This window comes from Oncorhynchus tshawytscha, linkage group LG16 (assembly GCF_018296145.1).
Source record: "Oncorhynchus tshawytscha isolate Ot180627B linkage group LG16, Otsh_v2.0, whole genome shotgun sequence".
NCBI lineage: Eukaryota > Metazoa > Chordata > Actinopteri > Salmoniformes > Salmonidae > Oncorhynchus > Oncorhynchus tshawytscha.
In genome coordinates this window covers 88,268,851-88,289,700 of record NC_056444.1, presented here as the reverse complement: position 1 = coordinate 88,289,700, position 20,850 = coordinate 88,268,851, and the positions used below count along the sequence as shown (strand labels likewise).

At 48.5% G+C, this 20,850-nt stretch overlaps 1 protein-coding gene across 2 annotated transcripts; it reads right to left on the bottom strand.

Annotated features, from left to right (window-relative positions):
* Positions 1-3,059: 3,059 nt before the first annotated feature.
* LOC112240843 (transcription factor PU.1) lies at positions 3,060-20,053 on the bottom strand. Of its 2 annotated transcripts, XR_006079180.1 has the most exons (7): positions 19,941-20,053; positions 17,843-17,878; positions 9,935-10,118; positions 9,552-9,670; positions 8,574-8,742; positions 4,367-5,243; positions 3,060-3,763 (listed from the first exon to the last, which is right to left on the bottom strand). XR_006079180.1 is itself a non-coding variant. In XM_024409078.2 (6 exons), the coding sequence occupies exons 2-6, from the start codon at positions 17,861-17,863 to the stop codon at positions 4,945-4,947; spliced, it is 792 nt and encodes a 263-aa protein (XP_024264846.2). In that variant the 5' UTR covers positions 17,864-17,878; positions 19,941-20,053; the 3' UTR covers positions 3,060-4,944. The 2 variants fall into 2 exon arrangements, 1 of the variants encoding a protein (XP_024264846.2); XM_024409078.2 differs by having other exon boundaries at positions 3,060-5,243.
* Between the last annotated feature and the right edge of the window lie 797 nt (positions 20,054-20,850).

Below are 20,850 nucleotides of genomic sequence, written 5' to 3'. Positions count from 1 at the left end.
ACACTGCCTGGGATCAGGGGCTGAGACACACAGGGAGCCAGGAGACACTGCCTGGGATCTGGGACTGTACTGGGACACACAGGGAGCCAAGAGACACTGCCTGGGATCAGGGACTGAGACACACAGGGAGCCAGGAGACACTGCCTGGGATCAAGGACTGTACTGGGACTGAGACACACAGGGACCCAGGAGACACTGCCTGGGATCAGGGACTGTACTGGGACTGAGACACACAGGGAGCCAGGAGACACTGCCTGGGATCAGGGACTGTACTGGGGCTGAGACACACAGGGAGCCAGGAGACACTGCCTGGGATCAGGGACTGTACTGGGGCTGAGACACACAGGGACCCAGGAGACACTGCCTGGGATCAGGGACTGTACTGGGACTGAGACACACAGGGAGCCAGGAGACACTGTCTGGGATCAGGGACTGTACTGGGAAACCTAGGGACCCAGGAGACACTGCCTGGGATCAGGGACTGTACTGGGACACACAGGGACCCAGGAGACACTGCCTGGGATCAGGGACTGTACTGGGACACACAGGGACCCAGGAGACACTGCCTGGGATCAGGGACTGTATTGGGACACACAGGGACCCAGGAGACACTGCCTGGGATCAGGGACTGTACTGGGACACACAGGGACCCAGGAGACACTGCCTGGGATCAGGGACTGTACTGGGACTGAGACACACAGGGACCCAGGAGACACTGCCTGGGATCAGGGACTGTACTGGGACACACAGGGACCCAGGAGACACTGCCTGGGATCAGGGACTGTACTGGGACACACAGGGACCCAGGAGACACTGCCTGGGATCAGGGACTGTACTGGGACACACAGGGACCCAGGAGACACTGCCTGGGATCAGGGACTGTACTGGGACACACAGGGACCCAGGAGACACTGCCTGGGATCAGGGACTGTACTGGGACTGGGACACACAGGGACCCAGGAGACACTGCCTGGGATCAGGGACTGTACTGGGACACACAGGGACCCAGGAGACACTGCCTGGGATCAGGGACTGTACTGGGACACACAGGGACCCAGGAGACACTGCCTGGGATCAGGGACTGTATTGGGACACACAGGGACCCAGGAGACACTGCCTGGGATCAGGGACTGTACTGGGACACACAGGGACCCAGGAGACACTGCCTGGGATCAGGGACTGTACTGGGACTGAGACACACAGGGACCCAGGAGACACTGCCTGGGATCAGGGACTGTACTGGGACACACAGGGACCCAGGAGACACTGCCTGGGATCAGGGACTGTACTGGGACACACAGGGACCCAGGAGACACTGCCTGGGATCAGGGACTGTACTGGGACACACAGGGACCCAGGAGACACTGCCTGGGATCAGGGACTGTACTGGGACACACAGGGACCCAGGAGACACTGCCTGGGATCTGTCTGTTGATGAGCTGGAAACGTTCATTTCAATCCTGTAAGTCTGTGGAGCATTCGGTGGAGAGCGAGTGTCTAAGGAGACTTTCTGCTCAGACATGTATGGGTTACTCTTCTTTAGAGAAACCACATCACAGGATCACTTCAGAGAGATCATGGGTTACCTCAGTTTTGATGACAAAGAATCAGACTAATTCGGCATGCTATCCAACATATAAATGGACTATTTTTGACTGCTGTCATATTGACACCTATTCACTATAATGCCATTATTGCTTTTTATGCTGGTTTTCACTTTTTATCAAGCACACTTGGTGCTTTATAATGATGTTTTGGCTACTGATGTTTTGACCATTTACAAAAAAACTACATCAGTAATTTTTTTGTTTTTTTTGTTTTTTTTGTTTTTACATAATTCCACTTTGACATTGAGCTGTATCCAGATGTTCATATCATCATACCATCCTTCTCTCATACTGGGATCTACGGTATTACCGGCTTAGTACACAAGGCGGCGCCATAAAACGCAAAGAGTGGGTGTGGAAATAGCGCCCCGCTGTGGCTCCTACTGGAATTGTATGTGTGGTGAGCGTTTGAATATGAGAGTCAAGTTGAAAGCTATTTAAATATAACATAATCCGTTCACTGTGTAGCCTGGTTACTTCCTTCATTTGCATGAAGACTTACAGATATAAAATTATATTATTGATAACACTGAACAAGAGCGCAAGCGTATCTAATCTAACAACAACCTTCTCTTTCTCCCCTATTTGTGAGTGAGTAGGTGTGTGTATGTAACAGTGGAGGCTGGTGAGGGGAGGGCGGCTCATCATAATGGATGGAACGGAGTCCATGGAATGGTATCAAAACACAAACAGGTGGTGTTCATGTGGTTGATTCCATTCCATTGACTCTGTTCCAGACATTATTATGAGCCGTCCTCCCCTCGGCAGAGCCCAGTGGTGTTTTGGTGGTGTTGAGTTACTCTGGTGCTGTTATTCATTAGCCAGACTGTTGGTCTGCCTGGTTGCTTTGCATACAGCCCGTGGGAACTGTGTGGGGGTATATCTATGTGCAGTGTGTATATGAATCACTTCTCTCTCCAGCATTTGTTTTTTTAATGTAACCTTTATTTAACTAGGCAAGTCAGTTAAGAACAAATTCTTATTTACAATGACGGCCTAGACCGGTCAAACCCGGACGACGCTGGGCCAACACCATCACAGTATGAAGGCAGATACCAGACATTTGATTAAAATCATAGGACAAAAGACCAATGGTATAAAACGTCATTTCCAAACACATGGATCTTCTCTAAACCGGTTTATCAACACACACGATTAAAGACTACATTTAAAACAAAAAGAAAGTGTATAAAAATATCATCCGCTCCAACATTTTCTTCATTAGGTGTACAAAATAATCAGTGCCGTTTGAGATTCATTCAAACTCTACTTATGAAGTAGTTTTCATTTAATGACAATCCTCAGATTTACAAATAATGTTCAAAGTCAATGTTCAAAGGCTTGTCCCTTCTGTAGCCCCTGAATACCATTTCCCTAGCTTCAACATGTTGAAGGCTCTTTCCCTTGCTTCAACATGTTGAAGGCCCTTTTCCTAGCTTCTACATGTTGAAGGCCCTTTCCCTAGCTTCTACATGTTGAAGGCCCTTTCCCTAGTTTCTACATGTTGAAGGCCCTTTCCCTAGCTTCTACATGTTGAAGGCCCTTTCCCTAGCTTCTACATGTTGAAGGCCCTTTCCCTAGCTTCTACATGTTGAAGGCCCTTTCCCTAGCTTCTACATGTTGAAGGCCCTTTCCCTAGCTTCTACATGTTGAAGGCCCTTTCCCTAGCTTCTACATGTTGAAGGCCCTTTCCCTAGTTTCTACATGTTGAAGGCCCTTCCCTAGCTTCAACATGTTGAAGGCCCTTTCCCTAGCTTCTACATGTTGAAGGCCCTTTCCCTAGCTTCTACATGTTGAAGGCCCTTTCCCTAGCTTCTACATGTTGAAGGCCCTTTCCCTAGTTTCTACATGTTGAAGGCCCTTTCCCTAGCTTCTACATGTTGAAGGCCCTTTCCCTAGCTTCTACATGTTGAAGGCCCTTTCCCTAGCTTCTACATGTTGAAGGCCCTTTCCCTAGCTTCTACATGTTGAAGGCCCTTTCCCTAGCTTCTACATGTTGAAGGCCCTTTCCCTAGCTTCTACATGTTGAAGGCCCTTTCCCTAGTTTCTACATGTTGAAGGCCCTTTACCTAGTTTCTACACGTTGAAGGCCCTTTCCCTAGCTTCTACATGTTGAAGGCCCTTTCCCTAGCTTCTACATGTTGAAGGCCCTTTCCCTAGCTTCTACATGGTGTCTACATTTTGAAGGCCCTTTCCATAGCTTCTACATTTTGAAGGCCCTTTCCCTAGCTTCTACATGTTGAAGGCCCTTTCCATAGTTTCTACATGTTGAAGGCCCTTTTCCTAGCTTCTACATGTTGAAGGCCCTTTTCCTAGCTTCTACATGTTGAAGGCCCCTTCCCTAGCTTCTACATGTTGAAGGCCCTTTACCTAACTTCTACATGTTGAAGGCCCTTTCCCTAGCTTCTACATGTTGAAGGCCCTTTCCCTAGCTTCTACATGTTGAAGGCCCTTTCCCTAGCTTCTACATGTTGAAGGCCCTTTCCCTAGCTTCTACATGTTGAAGGCCCTTTCCCTAGCTTCTACATGTTGAAGGCCCTTTCACTAGCTTCTACATGGTGTCTACATTTTGAAGGCCCTTTCCATAGCTTCTACATGTTGAAGGCCCTTTCCATAGTTTCTACATGTTGAAGGCCCTTTTCCTAGCTTCTACATGTTGAAGGCCCTTTTACCTAGCTTCTACATGTTGAAGGCCCTTTCCCTAGCTTCTACATGTTGAAGGCCCTTTCCCTAGCTTCTACATGTTGAAGGCCCTTTACCTAGCTTCTACATGTTGAAGGCCCTTTCCCTAGCTTCTACATGTTGAAGGCCCTTTCACTAGCTTCTACATGGTGTCTACATTTTGAAGGCCCTTTCCATAGCTTCTACATGTTGAAGGCCCTTTCCATAGTTTCTACATGTTGAAGGCCCTTTTCCTAGCTTCTACATGTTGAAGGCCCTTTCCATAGCTTCTACATGTTGAAGGCCCTTTCCCTAGCTTCTACATGTTGAAGGCCCTTTCCCTAGCTTCTACATGTTGAAGGCCCTTTACCTAGCTTCTACATGTCGAAGACCCTTTTCCTAGCTTCTACATGGTGTCTACCTGTTGAAGACAGAAGAGTTAGGGGTTAGGGTGATGTTGCTCCTCACCCTCCTCTTCCTGCTCCTGCTCTTCTTCCTCCTCCTCCCCCTCTTCATACTCTTCCTTCTCCTCCTCTTCCTCCTCCTGCTTCTCCTCCTCTTCCTCCTCCCCCTGCTCCTCCTCCTCTTCTACTTCCTCATCTTACAAATACTCAGTATTTATCTTTGTGCCCTGCCAGGTAACTGTGCTAGCATATGTTCCTCCTTCTCACTCTCCCTAACACGCTCCCTGCAGCCCCCTCAGTGTTCCCTCACTAAACTGGTACGTGAGCTTCCTCTTCACCTTACAGATCTCTCCTGTTCTGCTGTAGTTTCTGAGTGCTCGAGCCATCTTCTGGTATGTCATGGTCTTGCGATTTCCCTTCCTTCGGCCCCACAGCTGGGCCAGACGTTCCTTGTTCTGGGAGGAGAACTGGAAGGTGCCGGAGCAGGACTGTACCCACCAGATGCAGCTCCGCATGGAGGGGGTCTGTAGCATCTCAAACAGAAAGTGGAACAGACGCTCCTTCTTCTTTCCTGTCGGGGCAAAAGGTGGGATACAGGAAGTAAGTATATTGTTATTTATTAGTGTTTATTCATTATTAAGGTTGGTGTGTGTAAGTGTTTGTCAGTGTGGTAGTGTGTGTGGGTGGCTGGATGGGACGTGGGTCTGATAGAAGAGTGAGACAGGGGTCACTGGTAAGGCTGTGATGTGGTGGTGTCAGCGTGTGCTGTGGTGTCAGCGTGTGCTGTGGTGTCAGCGTGTGCTGTGGTGTCAGCGTGTGCTGTGGTGTCAGCGTGTGCTGTGGTGTCAGCGTGTGCTGTGGTGTCAGTGTGGGTTGTGGTGTGGGTGTGTGTTTGTTGGTGTGTAATGGTGTGGGTGGTGGTAGTGTGTTGTGGTATGGGTGTATGTAGTGGTGTGGTAGTGTGTAGTGATGTGGGTAAGTGGTTGTCAGTGTGTAGTGGTGTGGTAGTGTGTAGTGGTGTGGTAGTGTATAGTGTTGTGGGTGTGTGTAGTGGTGTGGGTAGGTGTTTGCCAGTGTGTAGTGGTGTGGTACTGTGTACTGGTGTGTGTAGTGGTGTGGGTGTGTGTAGTGGTGTGGGTGTGTGTAGTGTGGGTGTGTGTGTAGTGGTAGTGTGTAGTGGTGTGTGTAGCGGTGTGGTAGTGTGTAGTTGTGTGTAGTGGTGTGATAGTGTGTAGGGGTGTGGGTGTGTGTTTGTGGTGTAGTGGTGTGGGTAGGTGTTTGTTGGTGTGTAATGGTGTGGGTGTGTAATGGTGTGGGTGGTTGTAGTGGTGTGGTAGTGTGTAGTGGTGTGATAATGTGTAGTGGTGTGGGTGTGTGTTTGTTGGTGTGTAATGGTGTGGGTGTGTAATGGTGTGGGTGGTTGTAGTGGTGTGGTAGTGTGTTGTGGTATGGGTGTATGTAGTGGTGTGGTAGTGTGTAGTGATGTGGTGGTGTGTAGTGTTGTGGGTAGGTGTTTGTCAGTGTGTAGTGGTGTGGGTAAGTGTTTGTCAGTGTGGTAGTGTGTAGTGATGTGGGTGTTTGTCAGTGTGTAGTGGTGTGGTAGTGTATAGTGTTGTGGGTGTGTGTAGTGGTGTGGGTAAGTGGTTGTCAGTGTGTAGTGGTGTGGTAGTGTGTAGTGGTGTGGTAGTGTATAGTGTTGTGGGTGTGTGTAGTGGTGTGGGTAGGTGTTTGCCAGTGTGTAGTGGTGTGGTACTGTGTACTGGTGTGTGTAGTGGTGTGTGTAGTGGTGTGGGTGTGTGTAGTGGTGTGGTGGTGGTGTGGGTGTGTGTAGTGGTGTGGGTGTGTGTGTAGTGGTAGTGTGTAGTGGTGTGTGTAGCGGTGTGGTAGTGTGTCGTTGTGTGGTAGTGTGTAGTGGTGTGATAGTGTGTAGGGGTGTGGGTGTGTGTTTGTGGTGTAGTGGTGTTGGTAGGTGTTTGTCTGTGTAGTGCTGTGGTAGTCTGTAGTGGCGTGGTAGTGGTGTGGTAGTGTGTAATCGTGTGGTAGTGTGTACTGGTGTGGGTGTGTGGTGTGGTAGTGGTGAGGTAGTGTGTAGTGGTGTGTGTAGTGGTGTGGAAGTGTGTAGTGGTGAGGTAGTGTGTAGTTGTGTGGTAGTGTGTAGTGGTGTGGTAGTGGTGTGGTAGTGTGTGGTGGTGTGGGTGTGTGTAGTGGTGTGGTATTGTGTAGTGGTGTGGTAGTGTGTAGTGGTGTGGTAGTGTGTATTGGTGTGGGTGTGTGTAGTGGTGTGGTAGTGTGTAGTGGTGTGGTATTGTGTAGTGGTGTGGTAGTGTGTAGTGGTGTGGTAGTGTGTATTGGTGTGGGTGTGTGTAGTGGTGTGGTAGTGTGCATTGGTGTGGTAGTGTGTAGTGGTGTGGTAGTGTGTAATGGTGTGGTAGTGTGCATTGGTGTGGGTGTGTGTAGTGGTGTGGTATTGTGTAGTGGTGTGGTAGTGTGTAATGGTGTGGTAGTGTGTATTGGTGTGGGTGTGTGTAGTGGTGTGGTGGTGTGGTAGTGTGTATTGCAGTGTGGTAGTGTAGTGGTATGTGTGTATGTAGTGGTAGTGTGTAGGGGTGTTGTAGTGGTATGGGTGTGTATGTAGTGGTAGTGTGTAGTGGTGTGGTAGTGTGTAGTGGTGTGGGTGTGTGTAGTCGTGTGGGTGTATGTAGTGCTATGGTAGTATGTATTGGTGTGGGTGTGTGTAGTGGTGTGGTAGTGTGTAGTGGTATGGGTGTATGTAGTGGTGTGTGTATGTAGTGTGTAGTGGTGTTGTATGGGTGTGTGTAGTGGTGTGGTGTGGTAGTGTGTAGTGGTAGTGTGTAGTGGTGTGGGTGTATGTAGTGTGTAGTGATGTGGGTATGTGTAGTGGTGTGGTAGTGTGTAGTGTTGTGGTCGTGTGTAATGGTGTGGTATTGTGTACAGTGGTGTGGGTGTGTATAGTGGTGTGTGGAGTGGTGTGGGTGTGTAGTGGTGTGGGTGTGTAGTGGTGTGGGTGTGTGTAGTGGTGTGGGTGTGTGGTGTGGGTGTGTGTGTGTAGTGGTGTGGTGTGGGTGTGTGTAGTGGTGTGGGTGTGTGTAGTGGTGTGGTAGTGTGAAGTGGTGTGATAGCGTGTAGTGGTGTGATAGCATGTTGTGGTGTGGGTGTGTGTAGTGGTGTGGGTGTGTGTAGTGGTGTGGTAGTGTGTAGTGTGTAGTGGTGTGGGTGTGTGTGGTAGTGTGAAGTGGTGTGGGTAGGTGTTTGCCGGTGTGATAGCGTGTAGTGGTGTGATAGCGTGTAGTGGTGTGATAATGTGTTGTGGTGTGATAGTGTGTAGTGGTGTGATAGTGTGTGGGTGTGTGTTTGTGGTAGTGTGTAGTGGTGTGGTATTGTGTAGTGGTGTGGGTGTGGGTAGTGCTGTTGGTGTGGGTAGTGCTGTTGGTGTGGGTAGTGGTGTGGGTGTGTTTAGTGGTGTGGGTGTGGGTAGTGCTGTGGGTGTATGTAGTGGTGTGGGTGTTTGTAGTGCTGTTGGTGTATGTAGTGGTGTGGGTGTGGGTGTGTGTAGTGATGATAGTGTGTGTAGTGGTGTGGGTGTGTAGTGGTGTTAGTGTGTGTAGTGGTGTGGGTGTTTGTAGTGCTGTTGGTGTATGTAGTGGTGTGGGTGTGTGTAGTGGTGTGGGTGTGTGTAGTGGTGTGGGTGTTTGTCGCGGTGTGGGTGTTTGTCGCGGTGTGGGTGTGTGTGTGTGTAGTGGTGTGGTGTGTAGTGGTGTAGTGTTGTGGGTGTATGTAGTGGTGTGGGTGTGTAGTGGTGTGGTGTGGGTGGGTGTGTGTAGTGGTGTGTGTGTAGTGGTGTGGGTGTGTGTAGTGCTGTTGGTGTGTGTAGTGTTGTTACCTGAGTGTGATGTGAGGGGCAGTATTTCGCTCGTCTTCCTGCCTCTCCTCTCAGCAGGGGGGCAGGAGAGAGCGTCGGAGGGAGAGGATGGAGGGTAGTCTAGACAGAGGGAGCTGGAGGAGTCAGACTCACTGCAGGGAGTTGTCTCACTGGAATAGGTGCTGTGCTCCTGAAACACACATCCCCTCAGTCAGACAGTTTAAATATCAGTCTGACTTACATTATTACATTCAATCTCTTTCCTTATTAATGTGTAGTACTGTCTAGTATGTGTGTAGTAAACGTGTAGTAGTCATGTTGAGGGTTGTATGTGTGTAGTAGTCATGTTGAGGGTTGTATGTGTGTAGTAGTCATGTTGAGGGTTGTCTGTGTGTAGTAGTCATGTTGAGTGTTGTAGGTGTGTAGTAAACGTGTAGTAGTCATGTTGAGTGTTGTAGGTGTGTAGTAAACATGTAGTAGCCCTGTTGAGTGTTGTAGGTGTGTAGTAAATGTGTAGTAGCCCTGTTGAGTGTTGTAGGTGTGTAGTAAATGTGTAGTAGCCCTGTTGTATTGTGTAGTAGAGCAGCCATCTCAGTAGTCACCACAGGAGTCAGTGTTAAAAGCAGTGAATCTGACACCAATAAAACCATTTAAAACCTTCTCCCTTTGACCTTTTTATAGCAATCAACAGTTTACAAAGGAAATGAACTGAACAGTCCATCCACTTCTTCTTGCCTAATGAGCATAGCAATAATGTCAGGCATATGATGTCACACATGCTAAACTAATGGAGAGAACGAACAGGGGCTTTTCCTATACAAATATCTATAGTGGAATGGCCTAAATATTAACATTAAACAAATGTCTATTGTGGAATGGCCTAAATATTAAAATTATACAAATGTGCAAATATACATAAATAATAATATTGTGAAGACTTCTGCATTACGGCCCCTACAGTATGCATGTTGTGTGAGAGGGTGTGTTCATTGTACTCACCCAGTGGTTGCCATGAAGACGAGGCCATTCTGTGGGCGGAGCCTGTTTTTCATATTCCTTATTAGGAGAACTATAGTCATAATGCCACTGGTAGGCATACTGACCAGACCAGCTGTTCTCTGAAGAGACAATACATCAATACGTCAACAAATGAATCAATCAGGCAATCAGGTAATCAGGTAATCAACCAATCAATCAGGCAATCAGGTAATCAACCAAACAACCAATCAATCAGGCAATCAGGTAGTCAACCAATCAACCAATCAATCAGGCAATCAGTTTATTAATCAATCAATAAGAGAATAAACAAATGTATAAATCAATCAGTCGATCAATTAAATCAATCGACCACTCAATCAATCAATAAACACACACACGCTCACCTATGACGCTGGTCTCCTGGTGTTGGTGTGAGTGTGTGTGTGTTTGCTGAGCGGGCGTGGCAGGAGGCGTAGGAGGTGTGTGTCGGACGTCCAGGGAGTGTTCCTGTAGATATTCCTCTATGACGTCCAGGTCCACCTCTACCGGGGTCTGGGCAGGACCGGGCCAGCCTGGGATATAACCCATCTGGAGGAGACAGCACGGTCAGTGTATATGTACTGTCTATATATATATAATATTGAGTTGCACCCCCTTTTGCCCTCAGAACAGCTTCAATTCGTCGGGTCATGGACTCTACAAGGTGTTGAAAGCATTCAAGGTGACTCCAATGCTTCCCACAGTTGTGTCAAGTTGGCTGGATGTCCTTTGGGTGGTGTAACATTCTAGGTACATACATGAAACTGTTGAGTGTGACCCACCAAACCCACCAGAGCTGCAGTTCTTGACAGACTGAAACCAGTGCCCCTGGGCACCTAGTACCGTACCCCATTCAAAGGAACTGAAATATTTAGTCTTTCCCATTCACCCTCTGAATGGCACACATACACAATCCATGTCTCAATTCTCTCAATTCTTAATAATCCTTCTTCAGCCTGTCTCCTCCCCTTCATCTACACTGATCGAAGTGGATTTAATAAGTGACATCAATAAGGGATGAAAGCTTTCACCTGGATTCACCTGGTCAGTCGATGTCCTAATGTTTCTCACCCTCACCCTAACCCTCACCTGGATTCACCTGGTCAGTCGATGTCCTAATGTTTCTCACCCTCACCCTAACCCTAACCCTCACCTGGATTCACCTGGTCAGTCGATGTCCTAATGTTTCTCACCCTCACCCTAACCCTAACCCTCACCTGGATTCACCTGGTCAGTCGATGTCCTAATGTTTCTCACCCTCACCCTAACCCTCACCCTCTATCCCTAACCCTAACCCTCTCATCCTCACCCTCACCCTAACGCTCACCCTAACCCTAACCTGGATTCACCTGGTCAGTCCATGTCCTAATGTTTCTAACCCTAACCCTCACCCTCTAACCCTAACCCTAACCCTCTCATCCTCACCCTCACCCTAACGCTCACCCTAACCCTAACCTGGATTCACCTGGTCAGTCCATGTCCTAATGTTTCTAACCCTAACCCTCACCCTAACTCTCACCCTAACCCTCACTCTCCCTCACCCTAACCCTCCCCCTCACTCTCCCTAACCCTAACCCTAACCCTCACCCTCCCTAACCCTAACCCTCACCCTCACTCTCACCTTCACCCTAACCCTCACCCTAACCCTCACCCTAATCCTCACCCTCACCCTAACCCTCACCCTCACCGTAACCCTCACCTGGATTCACCTGGTCAGTCCATGTCCTAATGTTTCTAACCCTAACCCTCACCCTCACCCTAACCCTCACCGTCACCTGGATTCACCTGGTCACTCCATGTCCTAATGTTTCTCACCCTAACCTTCACCCTAACCTTTACCCTAACCCTCACCCTCACCCTGACCCTCACCTGGATTCACCTGGTCAGTCGATGTCCTAATATTTCTAACCCTAACCCCTAACCCTCACCCTCACCCTAACCCTCACCCTAACCCTCACCTGGATTCACCTGGTCAGTCCATGTCCTAATGTTTCTAACCCTAACCCTCACCCTCACCCTAACCCTCACCGTCACCTGGATTCACCTGGTCACTCCATGTCCTAATGTTTCTCACCCTAACCTTCACCCTAACCTTTACCCTAACCCTCACCCTCACCCTGACCCTCACGTGGATTCACCTGGTCAGTCGATGTCCTAATATTTCTAACCCTAACCCCTAACCCTCACCCTCACCCTCACCCTAACCCTCACCCTAACCCTCACCTGGATTCACCTGGTCAGTCCATGTCCTAATGTTTCTAACCCTAACCCTCACCCTAACCCTCATCCTCACCCTAACCCTCACCCTAACCTTAACCCTCACTCTCCCTAACCCTCACCCTCCCTAACCCTCACCCTCCCTCACCCTAACCCTCACCCTAACCCTCACCCTCACTCACCCTCACCCTAACCCTCACCCTCACTCACCCTCCCTAACCCTCTAACCCTAACCCTCACCCTAACCCTCACCCTCACCCTAACCCTCACCCTCACCTGGATTCACCTGGTCAGTCCATGTCCTAATGTTTCTAACCCTAACCCTCACCCTAACCCTCATCCTCACCCTAACCCTCACCCTAACCTTAACCCTCACCCTCACTCTCCCTAACCCTCACCCTCCCTAACCCTCACCCTCCCTCACCCTAACCCTCACCCTAACCCTCACCCTCACTCACCCTCACCCTAACCCTCACCCTCACCCACCCTCCCTAACCCTCTAACCCTAACCCTCACCCTAACCCTCACCCAAATCCTCACACTCACCCTAACCCTCACCCTAACCCTCACCCTCACCCTAACCTTCACCCTCACCCTAACCCTCACCCTAACTCTCAGCCTCATCCTCACCCTAACCCTAACCCTCACCCTAACCTTCACCCTAACCTTCACCCTCACCCTCACCCTCACCCTAACCCTCATCCTAACCCTCACCCTCACCCTAACCCTAACCTTCACCCTAACCTTCACCCTAACCTTCACCCTCACCCTAACCTTCACCCTAACCTTCACCCTCACCCTAACCTTCACCCTCACCCTCACCCTAACCCTCACCCTAACCCTAACCCCCACCTGGATTCACCTGGTCAGTCCATGTCCTAATGTTTCTCACCCTAACCCTCACCCTCACCCTAACCTTCACCCTCACCCTCACCCTAACCCTCACCCTCACCCTAACTCTCAGCCTCATCCTCACCCTAACCCTAACCCTCACCCTAACCCTCACCCTAACCCTCACCCTCACCCTCACCCTAACCCTAACCCTCACCCTAACCTTCACCCTAACCCTCACCCTAACCCTCACCCTCACCCTCACCCTAACCTTCACCCTCACCCTAACCCTCACCCTAACCCTAACCCCAACCCCCACCTGGATTCACCTGGTCAGTCCATGTCCTAATGTTTCTCACCCTCACCCTCACCCTAACCCTCACCTGGATTCACCTGGTCAGTCCATGTCCTAATGTTTCTCACCCTAACCCTCACCCTCACCCTCACCTGGATTCACCTGGTCAGTCCATGTCCTAATGTTTCTCACCCTAACCCTCACCCTAACCCTCACCCCCTAACCCTCACCCTAACCCTCACCTGGATTCACCTGGTCAGTCCATGTCCTAATGTTTCTCACCCTAACCCTCACCCTCACCCTAACCCTCACCCTAACCCTCACCCTCACCCTCACCTGGATTCACCTGGTCAGTCCATGTCCTAATGTTTCTCACCCTAACCCTCACCCTCACCCTAACCCTCACCCTCACCCTCACCCTTACCCTAACCCTCACCTGGATTCACCTGGTCAGTCCATGTCCTAATGTTTCTCACCCTCACCCTAACCCTCACCCTCACCCTAACCCTAATATGTTATAAACTGAGTGTATATAAACACCTTCAAGCTCAAACATACTAAGCACAAAATCACTAGAATATAACTTTGTAACAAGGACTGGGACTGTAACAAGGACTGGGACTGTAACAAGGACTGGGACTGTAACAAGGACTGGGACTGTAACAAGGACTGGGACTGTAACGAGGTCTGGGACTGTAACAAGGACTGGGACTGTAACAAGGACTGGGACTGTAACAAGGACTGGGACTGTAACAAGGACTGGGACTGTAACAAGGACTGGGACTGTAACAAGGACTGTCACATGGACTGTAGCAATGACTATAACAATGACTGTAGCAAGGACTGGGACTGTAACAAGGACTGGGACTGTAACAAGGACTGGGACTGTAACAAGGACTGTCACATGGACTGTAGAAATGACTATAACAATGACTGTAGCAAGGACTGGGACTGTAACAAGGACTGGGACTGTAACAAGGACTGTCACATGGACCGTAGCAATGACTATAACAATGACTGTAGCAAGGACTGTCACATGGACTGTAGCAATGACTATAACAATGACTGTAGCAAGGACTGTCACATGGACTGTAGCAATGACTACAACAATGACTGTAGCAAGGACTGTCACATGGACTGTAGCAATGACTATAACAATGACTGTAGCAAGGACTGTCACATGGACTGTAGCAATGACTATAACAATGACTGTAGCAAGGACTGTCACATGGACTGTAGCAATGACTATAACAATGACTGTAGCAAGGACTGGGACTGTCACATGGACTGTAGCAATGACTATAACAATTACTGTAGCAAGGACAGGAACTGTCACATGGACTGTAGCAATGACTATAACAATGACTGTAGCAAGGACTGGGACTGTCACATGGACTGTAGCAATGACTATAACAATGACTGTAGCAAAGACTGGGACTGTCACATGGACTGTAGCAATGACTATAACAATGACTGTAGCAAGGACTGGGACTGCCACATGGACTGTAGCAATGACTATAACAATGACTGTAGCAAGGACTGGGACTGTCACATGGACTGTAGCAATGACTATAACAATGACTGTAGCAAGGACTGGGACTGCCACATGGACTGTAGCAATGACTATAACAATGACTGTAGCAATGACTGGGACTGTCACATATGGACTGTAGCAATGACTATAACAATGACTGTAGCAAGGACTATAACATGGACTATAACATGGACTGTAACAATGAATGTAACAAATCACTGCCATCAACATATTCTAATGACATCTGGAATCCCACAAAAATGAAGAAGGGTGATCACATCTGAACTGGGATCACATCTGAACTGGGATCACATCTGAACGGGGATCACATCTGAACTGGGATCACATCTGAACTGGGATCACATCTGAACGGGGATCACATCTGAACTGGGATCACATCTGAACTGGGATCACATCTGAACTGGGATCACATCTGAACTGGGATCACATCTGAACGGGGATCACATCAGAACGGGGATCACATCAGAACGGGGATCACATCAGAACGGGGATCACATCTGAACGGGGATCACACCTGAACTGGGATCACATCTGAACTGGGATCACATCTGAACGGGGATCACATCGGAAGGGGGATCCTGTGTGAAAGGGGGATCCCGTGTGAAAGGGGGATCCCGTGTGAAAGGGGGATCACATCGGAAGGGGGATCCCGTGTGAAGGGGGATCCCATGTGAAAGGGGGATCACATCGGAAGTGGGATCCCGTGTGAAAGGGGGATCCCGTGTGAAAGGGGTATCTGGTGTGAAAGGGGGATCTGGTGTGAAAGGGGGATCTGGTGTGAAAGGGGGATCCCGTGTGAAAGGGGGATCCCGTGTGAAAGGGGGATCCCGTGTGAAAGGGGGATCCCGTGTGAAAGGGGGATCCCGTGTGAAAGGGGATCACATCGGAAGGGGATCACGTCTGCATGTGATATTTCCTCACATCACTGTCTGGTTTTTGAATTCTATAACTGACAAGACACCTTTCCAATATCAGATAACTCCTACTTTGAGACACCTTTCCAATATCAGATAACTCCTACTTTGAGACACCTTTCCAATATCAGATAACTCCTACTTTGAGACACCTTTCCAATATCAGATAATTCCTACTTTGAGACACTTTATAAACGCAGGACCTGGTCTCTCTTGTAAAAGTTCTGTTAGTACTGATCTGTAGTTACTGTATAGTAATACACAGTAGTATATATTTAATAGTTGTGTACGGACCAGAATCTGTTAGTACTGATCTGTAGTTACTGTATAGTAATACACAGTAGTATATATTTAATAGTTGTGTACGGACCAGAATCTGTTAGTAGAGTACTGTAATTAATAACTGGCAGTTTGTTGTTGTTCTGAAGACGCACAACAGCCTGCTCGCTACTTTGACTACACACACACACACACACACACACACACACACACACACACACACACACACCTTTAACCCCACTGTCTGCTTTGACTAGCAAATATATGCAAGTGTTGGTCACTCTCACAGCAACATCAATATAAAGACACAGAAAATAAATACTTATTTTGAAATATTCTAGCTGCATAGCTACAGTACATTGATTGTGTGTCTGGGAGTCAACCACATGATGTTATGAGTCCGGTCAGTCTGTCTGGGAGTCAACCAAATGATGTTATGAGTCCGTCAGTCAGTCTGGGAATCAACCACATGATGTTATGAGTCCGGTCAGTCAGTCTGGGAGTCAACCACATGATGTTATGAGTCCGGTCAGTCAGTGATCAACCACATGATGTTATGAGTCCGTCAGTCTGTCTGGGAGTCAACCACATGATGTTATGAGTGAGTCTGTCTGGGAGTCAACCAAATGATGTTATGAGTCTGTCTGGGAGTCAACCACATGATGTTATGAGTCCGTCAGTCAGTCTGGGAGTCAGTCTGTCTGGGAATCAACCACATGATGTTATGAGTCCGGTCAGTCAGTCTGGGAGTCAACCAAATGATGTTATGAGGTCAGTCAGTCTGGGAGTCAACCACATGATGTTATGAGTCCGGTCAGTCAGTCTGGGAGTCAACCACATGATGTTATGAGTCCGTCAGTCTGTCTGGGAATCAACCACATGATGTTATGAGTCCGTCAGTCAGTCAGTCAACCAAATGATGTTATGAGTGTCAGTCAGTCTGGGAGTCAACCACATGATGTTATGAGTCCGTCAGTCTGTCTGGGAATCAACCACATGATGTTATGAGTCCGGTCAGTCTGTCTGGGAATCAACCACATGATGTTATGACCGGTCACATGATGTTATGAGTCCGGTCAGTCTGTCTGGGAGTCAACCACATGATGTTATGAGTCCGGTCAGTCATGAGTCAACCAAATGATGTTATGAGTCCGGTCAGTCTGTCTGGGAATCAACCACATGATGTCAGTCAGTCTGGGAGTCAACCAAATGATGTTATGAGTCCGGTCAGTCTGTCTGGGAGTCAACCACATGATGTTATGAGTGAGTCAGTCTGGGAGTCAACCAAATGAAGTTATGAGTCCGTCAGTCAGTCTGGGAGTCAACCACATGATGTTATGAGTCCGTCAGTCAGTCTGGGAGTCAACCAAATGAAGTTATGAGTCCGTCAGTCAGTCTGGGAGTCAACCACATGATGTTATGAGTCCGTCAGTCAGTCTGGGAGTCAACCAAATGAAGTTATGAGTCCGTCAGTCTGTCTGGGAATCAACCAAATGAAGTTATGAGTCCGGTCAGTCTGTCTGGGAATCAACCACATGATGTTATGAGTCCGGTCAGTCAGTCTGGGAGTCAACCACATGATGTTATGAGTCCGGTCAGTCTGTCTGGGAATCAACCACATGATGTTATGAGTTCAGTCTGTCTGGGAGTCAACCAAATGAAGTTATGAGTCCGTCAGTCTGTCTGGGAATCAACCACATGATGTTATGAGTCCGGTCAGTCTGTCTGGGAATCAACCACATGATGTTATGAGTCCGGTCAGTCTGTCTGGGAATCAACCACATGATGTTATGAGTGTCAGTCTGTCTGGGAGTCAACCACATGAAGTTATGAGTCCGGTCAGTCTGTCTGGGAATCAACCACATGATGTTATGAGTCCGGTCAGTCTGTCTGGGAGTCAACCACATGATGTTATGAGTCCGGTCAGTCTGTCTGGGAATCAACCACATGATGTTATGAGTCCGGTCAGTCTGTCTGGGAATCAACCACATGATGTTATGAGTCCGGTCAGTCTGTCTGGGAGTCAACCACATGATGTTATGAGTCCGTCAGTCTGTCTGGGACTTTGGCAGAAGGGTGAAAGAAGGATTCACAGCTTCCACACACACAGAAACAGACCACCCTGACCCTTTTTACGGTAGAAAACACAGTCTGTTGAGGTATAAAATAAACCCTCTCTTACCGTCTCCAGAGTAGCCAGCATGTCGACACACACTATCTGAAAATCATTAAACACAACCTTTAAATACCAGGATACCAGCATGTCGACACACACTATCTGAAAATCATTAAACACATTCTTTAAATACCAGAATACCAGGAGAAAGACACAGCACAGACATCATGTCACACGTGAGACTGTTCAGTAACTGAAAGTGGAACATGCAGTAGTTCAATTTGAGAATTATGTAATTATGTAATTATGTAACTCCAAAAACCGAAACAAACTGCTCAACATGATACACAATAAAACCTTTGTCAGAAATACTCAAAAAGAGTAATTACAAAATATAATATGGTTTAGTTTGACATTCAAATATCAACATAACATTAATATCACTTCACATTGTAGCAGGTTAACAGCAGGTTAACAGCAGGAGAACAGCAGGTGGACAGCAGGTGGACAGCAGGTGGACAGCAGGTGGACAGCAGGTTAACAGCAGGAGAACAGCAGGTTAACAGCAGGAGAACAGCAGGTTAACAGCAGGAGAACAGCAGGTGGACAGCAGGTGGACAGCAGGTTAACAGCAGGAGAACAGCAGGAGAACAGCAGGTTAACAGCAGGAGAACAGCAGGTTAACAGCAGGAGAACAGCAGGTGGACAGCAGGTGGACAGCAGGTTAACAGCAGGAGAACAGCAGGAGAACAGCAGGTGGACAGCAGGTTAACAGCAGGAGAACAGCAGGAGAACAGCAGGTTAACAGCAGGAGAACAGCAGGAGAACAGCAGGTTAACAGCAGGAGAACAGCAGGTTAACAGCAGGAGAACAGCAGGTGGACAGCAGGTGGACAGCAGGTTAACAGCAGGAGAACAGCAGGTGGACAGCAGGTGGACAGCAGGTGGACAGCAGGTGGACAGCAGGTTAACAGCAGGTTAACAGCAGGAGAACAGCAGGTTAACAGCAGGTGGACAGCAGGTGGACAGCAGGTTAACAGCAGGAGAACAGCAGGTGGACAGCAGGTTAACAGCAGGTGGACAGCAGGTGGACAGCAGGTTAACAGCAGGTGGACAGCAGGTGGACAGCAGGTTAACAGCAGGTTAACAGCAGGAGAACAGCAGGAGAACAGCAGGAGAACAGCAGGTGGACAGCAGGTTAACAGCAGGTGGACAGCAGGTTAACAGCAGGTGGACAGCAGGTTAACAGCAGGTGGACAGCAGGTTAACAGCAGGTGGACAGCAGGTGGACAGCAGGTTAACAGCAGGTTAACAGCAGGTGGATAGCAGGTTAACAGCAGGTGGACAGCAGGGTAACAGCAGGTTAACAGCAGGTGGATAGCAGGTTAACAGCAGGGTAACAGCAGGGTAACAGCAGGTGGACAGCAGGTTAACAGCAGGTTAACAGCAGGTGGACAGCAGGTTAACAGCAGGTGGACAGCAGGTGGACAGCAGGTGGACAGCAGGTTAACAGCAGGTTGACAGCAGGTTAACAGCAGGTTAACAGCAGGTGGACAGCAGGTGGACAGCAGGTGGATAGCAGGCTAACAGCAGGTTAACAGCAGGTGGACAGCAGGTTGACAGCAGGTGGACAGCAGGTGGACAGCAGGTGGATAGCAGGTTAACAGCAGGTTAACAGCAGGTGGACAGCAGGTGGACAGCAGGTTAACAGCAGGTGGACAGCAGGGGGACAGCAGGTGGACAGCAGGTTAACAGCAGGTGGATAGCAGGTTAACAGCAGGTTAACAGCAGGTGGACAGCAGGTTAACAGCAGGTGGACAGCAGGTTAACAGCAGGGGGACAGCAGGTGGACAGCAGGTTAACAGCAGGTGGATAGCAGGTTAACAGCAGGTTAACAGCAGGTTAACAGCAGGTTAACAGCAGGAGAACAGCAGGAGAACAGCAGGTTAACAGCAGGTTAACAGCAGGTGGACAGCAGGTTAACAGCAGGTTGACAGCAGGTGGACAGCAGGTTAACAGCAGGTTAACAGCAGGAGAACAGCAGGTTAACAGCAGGTTAACAGCAGGTGGACAGCAGGTTAACAGCAGGTTAACAGTGCAAAAGTGCATCAAATGAAAGCCAGCAAAATTAAAACTCTCAATGAGAGATGGAGGGACATCTCTACCTGTTTGAGTCCTTTAAGTTGTTTGTTTGACAGATTGATGCAGTAATATCCTTCAGAGAGAGAGGTGTGATGGAGGAAGAGAGACAGAACGAGTGGGCAGGTGAAAGCTCCTCCAGTCCTTTATATACTCTCTCTGTCTCTCTCTCTCTTCCCTCTCTCTCTTCCCTCCCTCTCTCTCTCTCTCTCTCTCTCTCTCTCTCTCTCTCTCTCTCTGACTCTTCACTAGTCACTATCATTATGTAAAATTTCTCACCATCAGTTTAGGTGGGTGTAATGGAGAGGCGGAGCCTACTCTCTCACCATGAGTTTCAGTATCACCATTCCTCTGTATTAAAGGTGGACAGGTGAGCTGAGGTCCAAGAAGGACACCTGTTTAAATAATGAGCACACCTGCAAACAATATTCATATCTAATGTGTTGCGCTACAAATGCATAAATGCAATGCAATGCGTGTACACACACACACACACACACGAGGAGGCTGATTTCAGATCCGGGTTTGAGGTCCGCTGAGTTAGCAGTTCCACATCCTTTTCTAGAACCTCTCTGTTATATACCGTCTGAACTCTGTTCTGAAAAACACACACAGTAGGAAATGACCACAAAACGACAACCTCAGTCCGTCACAGGATGGACAAAATAACAAAGCAGAATGACACAATATCCAACATCCTCACTGGAATTGGGGAACAAAACAGCGGCTTCTCTCTCCTTGTGATCAGATTAGGGAACATCAGGCGGAGGAAGCTAGAGTCACATTATTTTGCCGAGGTGCATATATACTAATGTGGCATAGAACAATATTAATCAGAATATAATTCATAGGGAAATGAGGACAGTGCGACATCATGTGTCCACCGTGGCCTCGACCAGTCCTGTGACAGCCTTATGACCTGTTGCACAATGTTAT

Bases quoted from the DNA above. Each gene is read 5' to 3' on its own strand.
- LOC112240843 (XM_024409078.2), bottom strand. From the start codon at position 17,863: ATGCTGGCTACTCTGGAGACG. The intron at 9,671-9,934 runs GTGAGCGTGTGT...TTGTCTCTTCAG, and splicing joins CCAGGAGACCAGCGTCATAG to AGAACAGCTGGTCTGGTCAG. The intron at 8,743-9,551 runs GTGAGTACAATG...TGTGTGTTTCAG, and splicing joins GTCTTCATGGCAACCACTGG to GAGCACAGCACCTATTCCAG.